This window comes from Myotis nattereri (genome assembly GCF_964212035.1).
Source record: "Myotis nattereri genome assembly, chromosome: 15".
Lineage (NCBI taxonomy): Eukaryota > Metazoa > Chordata > Mammalia > Chiroptera > Vespertilionidae > Myotis > Myotis nattereri.
The window spans coordinates 16,931,332-16,948,157 of NC_138090.1; the positions used below are offsets into that span (position 1 = coordinate 16,931,332).

At 41.0% G+C, this 16,826-nt stretch overlaps 1 protein-coding gene and 1 pseudogene across 4 annotated transcripts; both read left to right on the forward strand.

Annotated features, from left to right (window-relative positions):
• Positions 1–369: 369 nt before the first annotated feature.
• On the forward strand, positions 370–13,347 carry LOC308530267 (IST1 homolog; the record flags this gene model as incomplete). Of its 3 annotated transcripts, XM_081106810.1 has the most annotated exons (9): positions 371–409; positions 1,508–1,620; positions 3,671–3,851; positions 4,353–4,440; positions 5,106–5,189; positions 7,368–7,478; positions 9,806–9,994; positions 12,321–12,363; positions 12,823–13,347. In XM_081106810.1, 8 exons carry the CDS (start codon positions 1,533–1,535, stop codon positions 13,011–13,013), a joined length of 975 nt encoding a protein of 324 aa, XP_080962936.1. In that variant the 3' UTR covers positions 13,014–13,347. The 3 variants fall into 3 exon arrangements, with proteins under 3 accessions (XP_080962937.1, XP_080962936.1, XP_080962935.1); XM_081106811.1 differs by lacking the exon at positions 7,368–7,478 and having other exon boundaries at positions 370–409; XM_081106809.1 differs by lacking the exon at positions 371–409 and having other exon boundaries at positions 1,443–1,620.
• A 910-nt stretch (positions 13,348–14,257) lies between these two features.
• LOC308531416 (small ribosomal subunit protein eS6-like) lies at positions 14,258–15,331 on the forward strand (annotated as a pseudogene). The gene is made up of 3 exons: positions 14,258–14,341; positions 14,584–14,948; positions 15,203–15,331. The product of its transcript is annotated as a small ribosomal subunit protein eS6-like (transcript).
• The last annotated feature ends 1,495 nt before the right edge of the window (positions 15,332–16,826 follow it).

The following is a 16,826-nucleotide window of genomic DNA, read 5'->3' on the forward strand; positions in this document are numbered from 1 at the left end:
AACAGGAATAGTAGTGATAAGTAAACTAACATAGTTTTTAGACTTAAGACAACTGAAATAACCAAATAACCAAAAGTTACCTTATCTCTCTAAAAGTCTGTATTATTCTCTGATATCTGGATAATTCTTTATGTAAGTTATTTCTATTAAGTAAACCTGGGGTCTTAAACACTGTAACTGGCTCAACAGATAGTTGTTGAATGAAATTTCGCAAAGATATCCCACACGGGGAGACCTTCCTTGCTAGTTCCTTTGCTCCCATTTCCTCATTTGTACTCTTACCTAGTTAACCTGTTTGCTATCTGTTCTCAATCTCATCTGAGAGTCTTTTTCGTTTTATTTCACCAAGTTTTTTTTTCTTCCCCCACAGAGTTTAAAGAACTGATGAACTGAAAGGAGATTTTTAAAGGTATTTGGGATATCTGGGGACTGGAGAATTAAACTGCAATGTTTTTTCCACCTCTTCGCTTCCCCTAGCTTCACATTGAATTCCTGCGATGTGTGCAGATTGAATTTGTGTGATGGGAAAGCCTAAGCTACCCTGTTGGTAGGAAAATAACGACAAAACCCTGCCAGGCTGGTTCTTCTCCCTGAGCAGGCAGGAGTTTCAAACCAGCTCTCCGTGTTGCCTGTTTCCTCTTTGTGGTTTTTCTAGACCTGTACCACAGGCATGGAAAGCTCAGACCATTATCCCAGTTTGGTTTTATTTTTGGTGTTTTGTGTTTTGTTTTTTGACGTTAAGGGGTCAAGCCAGAGAGAAGTACTTGTAACTTGGGAAACCATGTGTTGTCATAACAAGGGGAGGAGGTGGCATTTTCCATACTGTCGCATCTTCCTGCTTGTATGCTTCAGCATGTACAGGTGTCATGTTAGGAAAGGAGCTTCCACTTTGCACGCCAGTGGCAGAAAACAACAACTAGCCTCAAGCATGTATTGAAATTATTGAGATACTGAGCGGATTTTAGCTTTCCCTAGGAACATGTTGGTGCCTGGCATTAGATGTCCAAATATGGAAACGTGCAATGTGTTTTATCTACTTCTCTGAACAATTCTATGTCCTCATTCCCATGTGCTTTTAATGCTATGTGATCTCTTCCTATGGGGATTTCCCTTTCAAATTCATTAATATTTCATTTAGAAGGAGAAGTTACAATTTCTCCATAAGTGAGTAATATGTCCTGTGGGGAGGGGAATCACACTTTGTTGTCTGCTTCCTTAGACACTTGCCAAAGACTTGCATGTTTGTCAGAAACTTCCTGCAGAACTCTCAAAAGTTTCAGCAAAAACACTGACGACTGGAATAAATTGGAGGAAACGTAACCCCTATTTGAATGGCCAAGAGTCATGTGTGTGGAATGGGTCCACGGAGAAGCAAGTGTAGCCAGGCCATTACCGAGCAGTCAGGAATTCATTCCATGGGACTTGTTGAACGAATAAAGTGGATGTTGAGAAACAGGAGCTCCCATGACACTGATAAACTCTCTCTTTCTCTGGGAAACTTGCTCAGAGTTGCTGTGCCTTGTGGTGAAATCATGTTCGGCTCTGTCTTCAAAGCTGATCGCCTTCGGGTCAACTTGCAACTGGTTGTCAATCGCCTAAAACTCCTGGAAAGAAAGAAAAGTGAGTAATACTCCAGGCAGGCCAGCAGCCAGCTGCCTCTCCAATCACTGTGCAATCTCCCCTCAACTCCAGTGAGCTGGCTGATATACCTCCTAAGACCTTACTATCCGACTTTGGAATTTATTTGTTTTCAAACTGTAAGAGAAAGTTTATTTAGAAAGTCACAGAGGTAGAAGTGAGCTGTAGAAGTGTAGAAGAAATGGACTCAGGAAACATGTTACAGAGGCAAAGGAAGGGCCCTTGTAGCTTAGAAGAAAGGGAAACACCAACTTTGGAATTAAAATAATGTTTCTGACTGGGATGAATGTAGGAATGATTATTACAGTGATCAAATCATTTAAAAATTTCCAGTGTCAGCTCTGTATCTTGACTGTATCAATATCGCTGTCTTGGTTTTGCAAGATGTTATCACTGGGGAAAACTCAGTCACGTGTACCCGGGGTCTCTCCGTATTACTTCTTACAAACTTCAAGTGACTCTACAATGATCTCAAAATGAAAAGTTTACATTTTTAAAATTTATTGTTGACAGTATTACAGATGTCCCCCATCCCTCCCCTTTTTTCCCCTTTACCCAGTCCCTCTCCCCTCCCCAGGTCTTCACCACAATATTGCCTGTGTTGTGGGCTATGCATGTATGTTCTTTGGTTAATCTCTTCCCTCCCCTCCCCTCTGAGATCTGTCAGTCTGTTCTATGCATCCATGCCTCTGGAAAAAAAGTTTAATTTTTAAAATATGTTTCCAAAGGTTTAAAATGTAAAACAATATCCCGATTACTGGACTTCTCTCCACCAAGGCAGAGAACTCTATCTAGTCAAACTTTTTCAAATGCGCAGTAGCTATGAAGTTTGAACTCCAAGGCACATTTTTCTGGAAAGGATTCCTTATCCTTTTTCAAATATCACCCCCACACACCACCACCCATGCATTTTCTTCTATCAGGTGACAGCTCAAGTAGCATTACACTCATGCAATACGTGTTATCATCTTTTTTTAAAAAAATCTTCTACTTTAAGTCCAACTTACTACTATTTTCTGTTGCCTTTTGCTCTCTCCTCATTCCAGTGGGTCACATGAGTGGTTAACCCCTTGATAAATAGAAAAAGTGATGATCTCTGATTATGAGGCAGATTCCGGTGAAATAAGTATTGCATATAAGTGCAGTTTTCTGAGTGCCCCCACAAATCTAGGGTGTCCCAAAAAATGTATTGAATAAGTATAAGGACGGTGTTTATTAAAATACATTTCATTTCAAAATTGAGCTATCAGCTGTCAAAGTGTATATACATTTTTTAGAGCACCCTGTATAATTTATTGGTAGAGAGGCAGTAGCTACTCAAACTTTCAAATTGATTTTAGGCATTACTTAGCCAAATCTTGGCAGCAGGTGTTTGGGCATTATTTAGGTAATAGGGGCCTAAGGAAAGTACCCCAAATAAATGAAATTTAGCCAAATCCAGTGGTTCCCCTTTCGTTACCATGAACAATGAAGATGACATTGATGACATCCACAGAACTTGTGAATTTTAAAATGCATGCTCACATATTCTTTTATTTGATCCTGATAATCCAGTGATACATATTATTATCCAGATAAGTTTTATACTCTTCTTACAAATGAAGAAATTTAAACAAGAAGTACCTGAGTGATTTGAGATAAATAAAGCAAATTAGCCCTGTCTATCTAAATTGATTTCTTTTAAAAAATATATTTTTATTGATTTCCAGAGAGGAAGGGAGAAGGAGAGAGAGATAGAAACATCAATGATGAGAGAGAATCATTGATCGGCTGTTTCCTTGGCACGCATCCCACCGGGGATCGAGCCCGCAACCCGGGCATGTGCCCTGACTGGGAATCCAACCATGAAAGCTCAACCACTGAGCTTTTTTTTAAAGGAGATAATAATTTTGACCTTCCAGGGTTCTATTTGTAACACAAACTATAACCTGGACACACAATAAATGTTTGTTGATATTAGGATGGGTGTAACAGCAGCTTAGCATTTATCTGAAACACATTCATTTTTCTAAGTGTGTGCTTTATGCTGCAGCCGAGCAGGCCCAGAAAGCAAGGAAGGAGGTCGCTGACCATCTGGCTGCTGGGAAAGATGAACGAGCTCGGATCCGAGTGGAGCACATTATACGGGAAGACTACCTCGTGGAAGCCATGGAGATCCTGGAGCTGTATTGTGACCTGCTGCTGGCCCGGTTTAGCTTGATCCAGGCCTCAAAGTGAGACCTATTGAACTGGCATTGTTTCTCAGGCTCAGAGGAGTGAGAAGGCCTCCTGCCCCCTATGGCTCTAACTTTTTGGGACTTTGTCTCTGCTTGAAAAGCATATGTCAGTCCAAAGAGCCATTTAAAAATAAATCAAATAGATGTCCTCCCCCCCGCCCCCCAGCTGTAAAAATATAATATAAACTTGTAGTAGAAAAGTTGGAAAATACAGCCAAAAAGAATCCATGATCACCAAATCTGGAATGAGGATTTGATTTTGGTATATTTCCTTTCAGTTTATATATGTATACTGATATGTATGTATGTGTGTATAAACACAAGTATGTGTGTTATATACTTTTACATACATATATGTACATAGAAGTCCATATTCTAATTTCAGTTTAAAAATTTTATTACAACATTATATTTTGAACTTTGTCCATGGACTACCTTTGAAGCAGTGAAAGAGGGATGCAAAAAGTCCCGAGTTTCATGATTTTGTGCTTTGCTTAGGGAACTGGATTCTGGTCTGGCTGAATCTGTGTCTACACTAATCTGGGCAGCTCCTCGACTCCAGTCAGAGGTGCCTGAGCTGAAAATAGTAAGTTTGATGAGTTTTAACTACATGTGCCGTGATTGTAAGTGAGAGTATCACTAATGTTACTCATTTAGACTTGGGGAATCCTATCTTCTCTTAAAGAATAACCCCGTCCAAAAGTATTTTCTTCTGTTAGTCTTCAAGTGAAAAATAAATACTGTTTTTAATGACAATGTAGGGGGGGGGGAAACCTTGCCTAAAAAAATAAAACTTGAGATTAAGTTTCTTTTATGGGGGAAAGGGTGTCATAATTTATACGGTGTTTAGAATTAGAGGTTTATCAGATACTTAAAAACAAAACAAAGTGCTTATTTGCCTTTGTTATTTTTTTAAATCCTCACCTGAGGGTATTTTTTTCATTGATTTTCAGAGAGAGGGAAAGACAGAGAGAAATATTATGTGACAGAAATACATCGATTGGTTGCCTCCTGCACCCTTAACCGAAATCGAACTTGGGACCCTTTGGTCCGCAGGCTGATGCTCTATCCAAACTGGCTAGGACTCAAAGTGCTTATTTTGTTATTGCTGTTTGATGCTAAAAGAACATCATTCCAGGGAGGTAACATGAAAGTAGTTTTTGCTCTTTTGGTTGTTCTTTATCTAAAGCAAATCTGCCATAACTTGACGCATTTTGCCTTTCTTTCTTTCTTGGTGATGGTTTGCTGCAGGTATCTGATCAGCTGTGTGCAAAGTACAGCCAGGAGTATGGTCAGCTGTGTCGAACCACTGAGATTGGAACTGTCAGCTCTCGGGTAGTACCACTTCCAGAGGCACATTTTTCTAGACCAAGAAATCTGGGAAAAGCTGAGCAAACTCAGAACACATAATTTTGTGTGGAGTGAAAGATGTATAAAAGTAATTTTTGCATTGGAGGCAGAAGAACTTGGATAAAGATCTTGGATTAGGGAACTCGGATTTTTTTTAGAGGGGGGGTACTCAGATCTTTTAAATGCGGTCAAATATATGGTAATAGATAGGAACTAGATTTTTGGTGGTCAGCACCCTATAATGTATACAGATATCTATACTAATAAAAGGGTAATTGCTAATTAGGGTGGACTTCCTTCCGGACAAAGCCCCAGCGGCTGCCTGAGGCTCAGGCAGCCATGGTGGCCACCAGTGGCAGCAGCAGTGAGGTGATGGGGGTGGCGCCTTCCCCTGATTAGCCAGGTCGCCTCCAGCAGAGGGAGGCCAGACTGCGGCTTAGGCTGGGAGCCAAGGCAGAGGTGGTTAGGGGCAATCAGGCCAGCAGGGAGGCAAGGTAGGGGCAATCAGGCAGGCAGGCAGAGGCAGTTAGGGGCGATCAGGCAGGCAGGCAGGCAGGGGGGTTAGGAGTCAGCAGTCCAGGATTGGGAGAGGGATGTCCGTCTGCCCATTTAGGCCCGATCCCTGGGGCCTAAACCGGCAGTCAGACATACCCTGAGGAGTCCCAGATTGGAGAGGGTGGAGGCGGGGCTGAGGGACCCCCTGCTCTCCCCTCCCTCCTCCTGCACAAATTTTGTGCACCGGGCTTCTAGTTGATTTATAATGTTCTACACCTGAAACTTATATAATGTTAGTAACCAATGTTACCTCAATTAAGAAAAATTAGAGTAGCCCAGGCCAGTTTGACTCAGTGGTTAGAGTGTCAACCTGCATACCGAAGTATCTCGGGTTCAATTCCCAGTTAAGGGCACGTACCTCAGTTGCATATTCAATCCCCGGGGAGCGTGAGGCAGGCAAATAATCCATGTGTCTCTCTCACTTCAATGTTTCTCGCTCTCTTCCCTCCTTCCCCTTTCCTTCCACTCTCTCTAAAAATTAATGGAAAAAATATCCTCCCTCCTCAGGTGAGGATGAAAAATAAAACAAAAACTAGAGTCAATAAAACTGAGATGATTCTTTATTTTTTAAAATATATTTTTATTGACTTCAGAGATGGGAGGAGAGAGATGGAAACATCAATGATGAGAGAATCATTGATCGGCTGCCTCCTGCATGCCCCCTAGGGGGGATGGAGCCCTGAAATCTGGGCATGTGCCCTGACCAAGAATTGAACCCATGACTTCCTAGTTCATAGGTCGATGCTCAACCACTGAGCTATACCACCTGGGCTGATTCTTTATTAAGAAAACATTCATTTTCCTAAATGCAACTGGCCTAATAATACAAAAGAAGTTATTGAAACTTTGAAGTTTCAAATTTTGAACATCTTACATAATTCAGGACTGACATTCAGCTGGACACAGGCACCTGGCTGAAGTAGTTGTTTCAGGCTGTTGGACAGTCTCATCACTCAGGGTATCCATTCTGATTCCTTACTATCTTGCTGTACTGGTTGTTGTGTATGGTGAATGTTACCTCTGACATAATTCAAATACTTGTTATAAAATCAGAATTCTTGATTCACAATATTTTTATGTCTATTTTTTTTCTCTTATTCTACTTGGTTTGAGGTTCCTTCACCCCAGGAAAGGGCTGTCTTATAAGGAGGGCCCCTCCTTGTTGTTGCTAAATTATATATCTTTTTAAAAAAAATCCTCACCCGAGGGTATGGTTTTCAATGATTATAGAGAAGGAAGAAGGGAGAGAGAGAGAGATGTGAGAGAGAAACATTGACATTGATGTGAGAGAGAAACATCTACCAGTTGCTTCCCATATGCGCTCCGACAGGGGATTGAACCCACAACCTGGGTACATGCCCTGACCGAGAATCAAACCCTAGACTCTTCTTTGCACGGGAAGATGCTCTAGCCAATTGAGCCACTTCGGCCAAGGTGCTAAGTTATATTTCTTTTTAAAATCATACATCTTAAATAACAGTGACCAGAAAGATGAAGAGCAATGATGCAGAGGTGAAAAATCACCTAACTTTTTTTGTTTCTTATTTTGTAGGTGCGTGTGCATGTGTGTGTGTGTGATCAACTCTTGTTATGTTCTTTGTTTTGCAGCTAATGTGTAAATTAAATGTGAACAGTCTACCCCAGGTTTTAGTGGAACAGTATCTGATAGAAATTGCTAAGAACTATAATGTGCCATATAAATCCAAGGCAACCATCATGGTGAGTACTTTCAAGAAGGGAGGATTGATTTAAAGCTGAGGTTTTTATTGTGCACTGGAAGATTTTTTTTTTTCTACTTATGTATGTGGCTCTCGGGGTAGCTGTCAGGATTGTAAATCAGGTGAAATTTTTACCTTTTCTCGGCCCACATACTTTTCCTAACAGAGTTTGACTTCTGGTAACCGTCAGATGACCCTTCTAAGTTGTTAACAATAGAAGAGAGGTAATAACAGTTAATAGTTATTAACAAATCTCATAAGCTTGTCGAGATGATCAAATGCGCTAATACGTACAAGGGATTTAAATGCAATGCCTCGACCATCACAGATGTAATCAAATTTTGCTTTTTATCATCATCATTATGATCACAGAAAGTGGCTTAAGCTTCCACAGGTGGTCATGGACTGTTTTAAGGCCAGAGGGATTTCTCCCTAATGCCTCTCAAATCACCTCATATGGGAAGTGACTTATTTTAGCCATTGATAAAATTGTCTGTGGTAACTTTATAAAGCAGGGGTCCTCAAACTACGGCCCGCGGGCCACATGCAAATACAAATATTGTATTTGTTCCCGTTTTGTTTTTTTACTTCAAAATAAGATATGTGCAGTGTGCATAGGAATTTGTTCATAGTTGTTTTTTTTAAATTATAGTCCGGCCCTCCAACGGTCTGAGGGACAGTGAACTGGCCCCCCGTTTAAAAAGTTTGAGGACCCCTGTTATAAGGATAACCTCGTCCTCAAGCACTAAACGTGTGCTTAGTGCAGGCATGAAGCCACAAGGGAAGTCTGTTCCGGCCTCTGCGCTCCCACCGTGCTGCCTTCCAACGGATGAGCAGCATGCATCATGTTGGGTGGTGGTTAAAGGGCACGCTTGTCTTTTCTGATGCTTTGCTCCTGATGGTTTCCTGATAGGGACTCTTTTACCCATTTTTTTTTTCCTCTTTCAAAGAGTTATATGGTTGTTGTTTTATTTAAAAAAATGACACATTTTAAAAATATAGATAATACCAAAAGGGACTGTGAAGAAGTAAACGCTACATGAAATGGTAGTAGAGATGTGCCCGAGGGCTCAGCCTTGGACCTCTTCTCTCTCTTCCCTACTCTCTGGGTGATTTTATCTAACATCCTGGTTTTCAATACCATCTTAATGGTGAGGACTTCTAGTCATCCTGGTATATCACTAGCTAGGGCCTCTAGGCTGGTATGAACTCCATCCTCATATATCCACCCACTTTCTTGATATAAATACCTTTACTTGAATATTTCAGAGGCATCTCAAACTTAACATGTGTTCTTACCGGGTAAGACTTACCCCTTCCAAGAACCCATTCATTCTACAGTGCATGGGGATTCTAGGCTAGGGCAAAAAATCTCGATATCTCTTGACTCCCCTCTTTCTCTCAACTGCTAGCCCCCAACCAATCTTCAGCAAGTCCTGGTTACTCTACCTTCTAAATATAGGCAGCATCCTGCCCCTTCTCACCATCTCCACTGACAGTATCCTGGGCTAACCTGCACTAACCTATTCCCTGCCTGGATGATTGCAAGAGGCTCTTAACTGATTTTCCTGCTTCTCTACTCCTCTTCCTCATTAATGGATGTTCAATACAGCCTTCAGAGATCTGGTTAGTACCCAAGTCAGATGGTGTCACACCTCTGCTTTTAAATCCCACCCCCCTTCCCCACCCAGTGGCTTTTTCTTTCACTTAGAATAATAAACAATGGCTTTCCTAGGACTGAAGAGGCTGCCCACACCCACTCTCAGTGTGAGGCCCTTATTAGCTACCTTCTCTAAAATGTCCACCTCTTCCCTCTCCCCTGCTTTATATTTTTTCTCTATCACTCCTGTCTTTATCTAACACACTTAGTGATCTTGTTTATTATCTGTCTCTCCCACTGGAATATCATCAGCTCCAGGAGAGCAGGGACGTTCGTCTGTTGCGTTCATCGTGGCATCCCCAGAACTGTGCCTGGTTGATAAGAGTTTACCCCTGATAAGATTTGCTACACTTTCTCGTAGACATCAGGATGCATGTTTATGCTTAGCTCTGCATCACTGGTGGACCACAGTGTCTGACCCCATAGGTACTCCGAACACAGTCATTGAAACGGAGGGAAAGGAGAAGCGTGTCTGCCAGAAAGCCCGAGGTTGCTGTTCACTGTTCCTGCCTTACACTAGATTCTGTTTCCTGAGGGCAGGAGCCATGTCTCTTTGCTCACTGTTTCTTCCCCAGGGTTTTCCAAGGAGTTTGGCCTGTAGTAGCGATGCAATAAACGAATGTGTAATAAATCGAGGACCCGATATTATTCTCGCCCTCTTGCTTCAGGCGGAAGCCCCAGCAGACCTGGTTAGTGTTGGGTTTACCGAGGAGGACAAGAAAGGCGCCCTTGACGGCGGAGGGGGAACTGTAGCAGGACCTGGTGATCCAGTTTGGGCATCACCAATATCTGCGCCAGAGCCTTTACCTGTGCGGTCTCCGGTCCCTGGTTTCTCGTCCCTTCCTCCTGGAAGACAGGTCAGTACGGCTAAGGAAGCTGAATCTGAAATGAGCCTGTCAGTACTGCTAGCGTATGTTTCTAAATGGGCCTTTTGAGTGGTAATGATCTTTGTGAGTTTTTTTTTTAAGGCAATTATTTAGCTTATATTTAATGTGCTTTTGTGCTGAAATTCATGAGAAAATAGGGCCACATACAGCCTTTCATCAACCTCTGGACAATAGCACAGTATAGACTGCAAAGAACATTTGTATGAGCTCAACAAATGTGACAGTCTTTCCTGTACAGTGATTTAGACTCGAATTTCAGATGTATTCAATTTATATGTAGTGAAAACAGTTTACTCTCATGAAAATAGGATAAAAATCTCATAACTGGGTATATATACAAATTTAGAGAAGTCAAATACCTAAAAAATAAAGGGCCACAGGCATTAATTTTCTTCCCTCTTTGTTCCTTCAGGGTGAAGTAAAAAGAAAGTGTTTAATTATTCATATCTGGCCCCATGGAGCTGTTTTTGAGATTTTATATTTTAGGCATAAACTCCTTGTTGAAATTATTTGTCTGAATTAACACCTTGTGTATTGTTCAGCTTCTACTTTTGGAGTGCCAGTCCTCTGGTTGTGTGTGTGTGTGTGTGTGTGTGTGTGTGTGTTAAATCTCACCCAAGAATATTTTTTCCTTTTAGTTTTAGAAAGAGTGGGAGGGAGGGAGGGAAGGAGGGAGGGGGGAGGGGAGAGAGAGAGAGAAAGAGAGAGAAACATCCATGTGAGAGAGACACATGGATTGGTTGCCTCTCACGCAAGCCTCAACTGGGGATCGAACCTGCAACCCTTCGGTTTGTGGGCCTAACCACTTGGCAACACCACCCAGGGCACAAGTCCTCTGATTTAAGAATAAAAAGAAGAATCACTAACTCTGCATGATGTTGCAGAAATGAAGGCAACCAGGTTTGCTAAAGTAATTGTGGTGATAGAAATGTATTAGCCTCAGATGCTACTGAGGTGGTTCATTCTATCCTAGGACAGTGTAACTACCAGATACTGCTAATAATGATTCTAAATATTGTACTAATGTGTTTATTTGATTTTTGGCACTGTGTGATAAATGGACAGTATCACAAAAGTTGGGGGTTGGGAAAATTAGCCTAAAATAATAAGTGCATGTATTGAAATCTTATTACAAATTAAACACAGCTCTGTTCTCTTTTTAAAAAAATATATTTTATTGCTTTTTTACAGAGAGGAAGGGAGAGGGATAGAGAGCTAGACACATCGATGAGAGAGAAGCATGGACCAGCTACTTCCCGCACACCTCCTACTGGGGATGTGTCTGTAACCAAGGTACATGCCCTTGACCGGAATCAAACCTGGGACTCTTTGTCCCCAGGCCAACGCTCTATCCAGTGAGCCAAACCGGCTAGGGCAGCTCTGTCCTCTTTAGCTGTATTTTTAAGAATAACATTTCTGGCCAGGGGATTGTCAAGAGCAGGGGGGAAAAAGGAGACATATGTAATACCCTTTGTAATACTTTAAGCAAAAAAAAAAAAAAAGAAGAAGAAGAAGAAAACTTTATGGAAAATTTAAACATATTCATAATTAGAGAGAACAATATACTGAACTTTTGCGTACTCATCACTCATTTTCCACAGTTATCAACATTCCGCTGCTCTCATTTCATCTACCTATTTCTTCCTAAGAGAGAAGGAATTTAAAGCAAATATTAGGCATTACATAATTTTACCTGTAAATACTTCAATATATATTTCTAACATGAACCCTTTGTTTTTATAATATAAAACAATGTCATTATGAAAGCTAACACATTGAAAAACAATTCCTTAATATCATATAATACTCAACCCATCTTAAATTTCTCTGATTGCCTCAAAAATGCATTTTTACAGTTATTTTGTTGAAATCAAGACCTAAAAACATCCACACATTATGTTCAGTTGATATGTCTCTTTAATTCTTTAATCTCTAATACTTCCTTTTCCCCACCTCTACTTTTTTTTTTGGTGCTATTTATTTGTTGGAGAAAGAATCCTCTGATTTTATTAAACTGAATCATTCTTCACAAGCAGCATTTCTAGCCTGGAAGATAAAAGACTTCCCCGTTCTTGTATGAGGCCACAGGTGACAGAAGGAGCAAAAACCATAGTCACTCCTAAGGCTGATTTCCAGAAGGCATCCGTACGCTTTGCCTCACACAAGAAGGCAGCGTGATTGTGATAAAGTTCACTCAAGTTAATTTTAAGGCATAGTTATTGAAGGCTTACTATGAACAAAATATGTGTTTGGAACTCAAACCAGTTGCTTCCCAGTGATCTTTCTTTTCTTTCAGAATGACTCCTTTAAGAATGATTTGCATCCTATACTGGTTCCTGGTAAGTATAAGGAATCCTGGTAGTAGTTGTAATTGCTTGATAGTCATGGAAGCTATTTCAGTTGTTATAAGACTGTCATTCCTCCATTGGTGAGAGAAGTTTATTAGTGATTTACCCGGAGTACAGAATGTTCCCTGATAATAGTTAACAATTTTCAAAGTGGATATAGATCTCAAACAGATCTTTAATACAGATAAAGTTTTAAAACCGCTACTGTACTAGATCATCTTGTCACATGTTTTGAAAAATTGTGCCTTTAAAAAAAAAATCCAATTGCTCTTGAAGAAGATTGCCAACACAATATAATTGCCATTTCCATGTTGGGAGAATTGTCTAGTTTTCCAGCCTATTATATGCTGTTTTTTCAAAAACATTAATAGCCTACTGTCTTTGAGGCTGGGATTTCATTCTGGGGGACATATTGTTGTGACTTTTAATTACGTTTTTTGAAATGAACAGGTCCGGGATTCAACCCTCAAACTTCCCCAAAGCCAGCATCAAGAACCAAGATTGGTTTTGATAACTTTATGCTGCCTGATTTGCCTGATGTAAAACCTCAAGCAAGTCTTTCCATTGACCCTTATGACTCTGAGGAAATTGACTTTGAGGATCTTGACCGGAGACTTGAAATGCTGAAGAAAACCACATAATTCCTTAATCCTGGATTGAGTACTTGCCTGGGAATTAGAACCGTTGGGCACAAATTTTAATATGGCCACCGATGTGTGGGTCTGAAGTTTTCTCATTTACAATTTCTTCCATTCCTTAAATTCTATGGTTCTCTGTCTGTAATAATGTGTGTGTATGTCTCTGTGCGCATATACATATAATCATATAATTATTCCTGTTTCTTAAAATTCTAAAATTCTATGGAATTCTAAGATTTTGTAATTCCGTTCCTTAAAATTCTGTAATTCTTAGATGAAGATTCCTGACCTACAGAATTTTATTAATTATAGCCAATAAACTTTCATTTTCTCTGAGATTCTTATTTCTCACGTAATTATTGTTTTTCCCAGGGAGGCAGAAGGGTGTGTATTTAAATCTCATCCCTGTACTTACTAGCTATAAACAAGACTTTTGGTAAATGATACCTTCTCTTGTCAGATGTGCATGAGAGAACTAAAGAACTAGAGGAATGCGTGTCTTTTTTTTTTTTTTTTTTTAAATGAGTATCCTAAGGAATGTGCAAACACTAAGAGTGAATAAGAAAAGGGTTTTCTGGAAATCAGTGGAATCCTGTATGCCTCGGTTAAAATTTTGAATCTGACACTTACTAGCTGTAAGCTTTCTTTTCCTCATCTATAAAATGGGGGAAATAATGACGATTAAAAGAAATAACGTATGTAAAGCTTTTAAGCACTCAGTTGGTTCTCAATAAACATTAATTTTCTTTCTAGTTTTTATTCCCTGCTAAGTTCTATTGGACTATATATTAATGATTCTATGAGACTGGGTAAAGGAGAAGCTGAGAAAACAAGATGGCAAAATTAATTATATTTTTGTTTGTTCCTTGTGTAACTGGTATTTTTTGTTCATTTGTTTTTCTTTTCAAGAGACTGTTATTTATTTATTTATTTATTTATTTATTTATAATATATTTTATTGATTTTCCACAGAGAGGAGGGGAGAGAGACAGAGAGTTAGAAACACCAATGAGAGACAAACATCAATTCAGCTGCCTCCTGCACACTCCCTACTGGGGATGTGCCCGCAACCAAGGTACATGCCCTTGACCGGAATCGAACCTGGGACCCTTCAGTCTGCAGGCCGATGCTCCATCCACTGAGCCAAACAGGTTTCTGCAAGAGACTGTTTTTTAGAGCAGTTTTAGGTTCTTAGAAAAATGCCAAGGTTGTCTGCTTCAGGAAGAAGCTGAACATCTCTCTCTTTCCCAGCCACTGGCGGCCAGAAACTCATGGAAGTGGATGGTGAACGCAAACTTTGTACCTTTTATGAGAAGCGTATGGCCACAGAGGTTGCTGCTGCCCGGCTGGAGTGGCTTGATGGTTGAGTGTTGACCTATGAACCAGGAGGTCACAGTTCGATTCTGGGTCAGGGCACATGCCTGGGTGGTGGGCTCGATCCCCAGTGTGGGGTGTGCAGGAGGCAGCCGATCCATGGTTCTCTCTCATTATTGATGTTTCTGTCTCTCTCCCCCTCTCTCTTCCTCTCTGAAGTCAGTAAAAAATATTTAAAAATTAAAATAAAAAGAAAGAAGTTGCTGCTGATGCTCTGGGTGAAGAATGAAAGGGTTATGTGATTCAAAGCAGTGGTGGGAATGACAAACCAGGTTTCCCCAGGAAGCAGGCTGTCTTGACCCACGGCTGTGTCTGTCTGCTGCTAAGGGGTGTTCCTGTTATAGGCCCAGGAGGACTGGAGAGAGAAAGTGCAGATCTGTTCGGGGCTACGTTGCAGATGCCAAACTCACTGTTCTCAACTTGGTCATTGTTTTAAAAAGGGGAGAAAGATGTTCCTGATCTCACGTCGCCTGGGGCCCATAAGAATCCGGAAACCTTTCAATCTCTAAAGAAGATGATGTCCGCCTATATGTTGAGAGACAGCCCCTAAACAAAGAAGGCAAGGCCCTGGCCAGTGTGGCTCAGTTGGTGGAACATCGACCCATGCACTGAGAGGTGGAGGGTTCCATTCTGGTCAGAGCACATGCCTGGGTTGTGGGCTCGATCCTCAGTGGAGGGCGTGCAGGAGGCAGCCAATCGATGGTTCTCTCTCATGGATGTTTCTCTCTTTCCCTCTCCCTTTCTTCTCTTTCTAAAAAAAATAAATGAAAAAACATATTGAAGAGGAAGAAGAAGGAGGAGGAGGAGGAGGAGGAAAGAAACCTCAGATCAAAGCACCCAACATTCAGTGTCTTGTGACTCCCAGTGTCCTGCAGCACAAATGTCAGCGTGTTGCTCTGCAGAAACAACATCCTAAGAAAAAGAAGGAAGCGGCCACAGAAAGCTGAAGAGAATGAAGGAGTCCAAAGAAAAGATTTGCCCCGAGTCCTCTCCGAGAGCTTCTACCTCTAAGTCCGATTCCAGTAAAAAATGAGACTTTTCTAAGAGGAGCAAATACATAAGAACAATCACCAAATCTCAAAAGAAAAAGAAGAAAAAAAGATAAATTAATTTTTAAATGCGATTATTGGTGATGCAGAATCTTCATTTCAGGATCCTGGGTTATATGCGTTTCCATTGCCCCTTTTGCATGCGAAAGGAGCGAGACCTGAATACATATTCTCTCTTTTAAAAAATCAGTTTTGTCTTGAATGTTTCATTCTAGGGTTTTCCTCTCTGATAAAAAACAAGTTTATTCAAAGAGTACTGGGTCGGCCCTGACCGGTTTGGAAGGATCTTTGAAATCCAAGGCCAGGGACTGACCTGGACCGCAAGCTGGCTTCCTCTCCTAGTAAACGCCTAGGAGTGAACGCCTCACCCTGGCACCGGTTGGAATCATACAGATCATCCCCTGGCACAGGTGAGGGGCTTGGTGGAGAAGCAGTTTGTTGTTGTCTGAACTGGGTACCAGGAATTGGCTGCCCCAGTTAGTAACCTGTCCTGACACTTTTTGGATTTCCCAGGCTAATTTTAAAGCAACTTGCCGGACTGACTATTTTAAAGAAACAAGGATGGGGCTCTGCACCTAAAGGAAAACAAAACTGGCCCTGGCCGGGTAGCTCAGTTGGTTAGAGCGTTTTCCCTGATACCCCAAGGTTAAGGGTTCAATCCCTGGTCAGAGCATATACAAGAATGAACCAATGAATGTGTAAATAAGCGGAACAACAAATTAATGTTTCTCTCTCTTCCTTCCTCTCTTTATCTTTAAAATCAATCAATAAAAATTTTTAAAGAGGAGAACAAAAGCAATTTATGACCCTTTCAGGATCATACAGACTCGTTTACAGCCTCATTTACAAACAAAGTCTAACTACTCCACATGCAAATATAACATGCATATCATGCAAAACATCTCAGGTGGCACTTTGGACTGCCTCTTTTAAAATATCTCTGAAGCAAAGAAAGTGACTGGTTGAGCCTGATATCCTCTGGGTTTTGGCCTTTACTCTGAAGGAACATGTAGTAGATCTCCTAATGTTCTTGGTAGGAGGTCAAAGAGTGTATGGCATTTTAATTTTTAGAATTTTTTTTATATTTTATTGATTTTTTATAGAGAGGAAAGGAGAGAGATAGAGAGTCAGAAACATTGATAAGAGAGAAACATCGATCAGCTGCCTTCTGCACACCCCCTCCTGGGGATGTGCCAGCAACCAAGGTACATGCCCTTGACTGGAATCGAACCTGGAACTCTTCAGTCTGCAGGCCGACACTCTATCCACTGAGCAAAACCGGCCAGGGCGGCATTTTAATTTTTTACTTCACTTCTGGCTTTTGTCATAACTGAAGGATTAATTCCTCACCCCTTTTCTCAGGCCAGGATAAATTGCGATTAGGCACCATGCT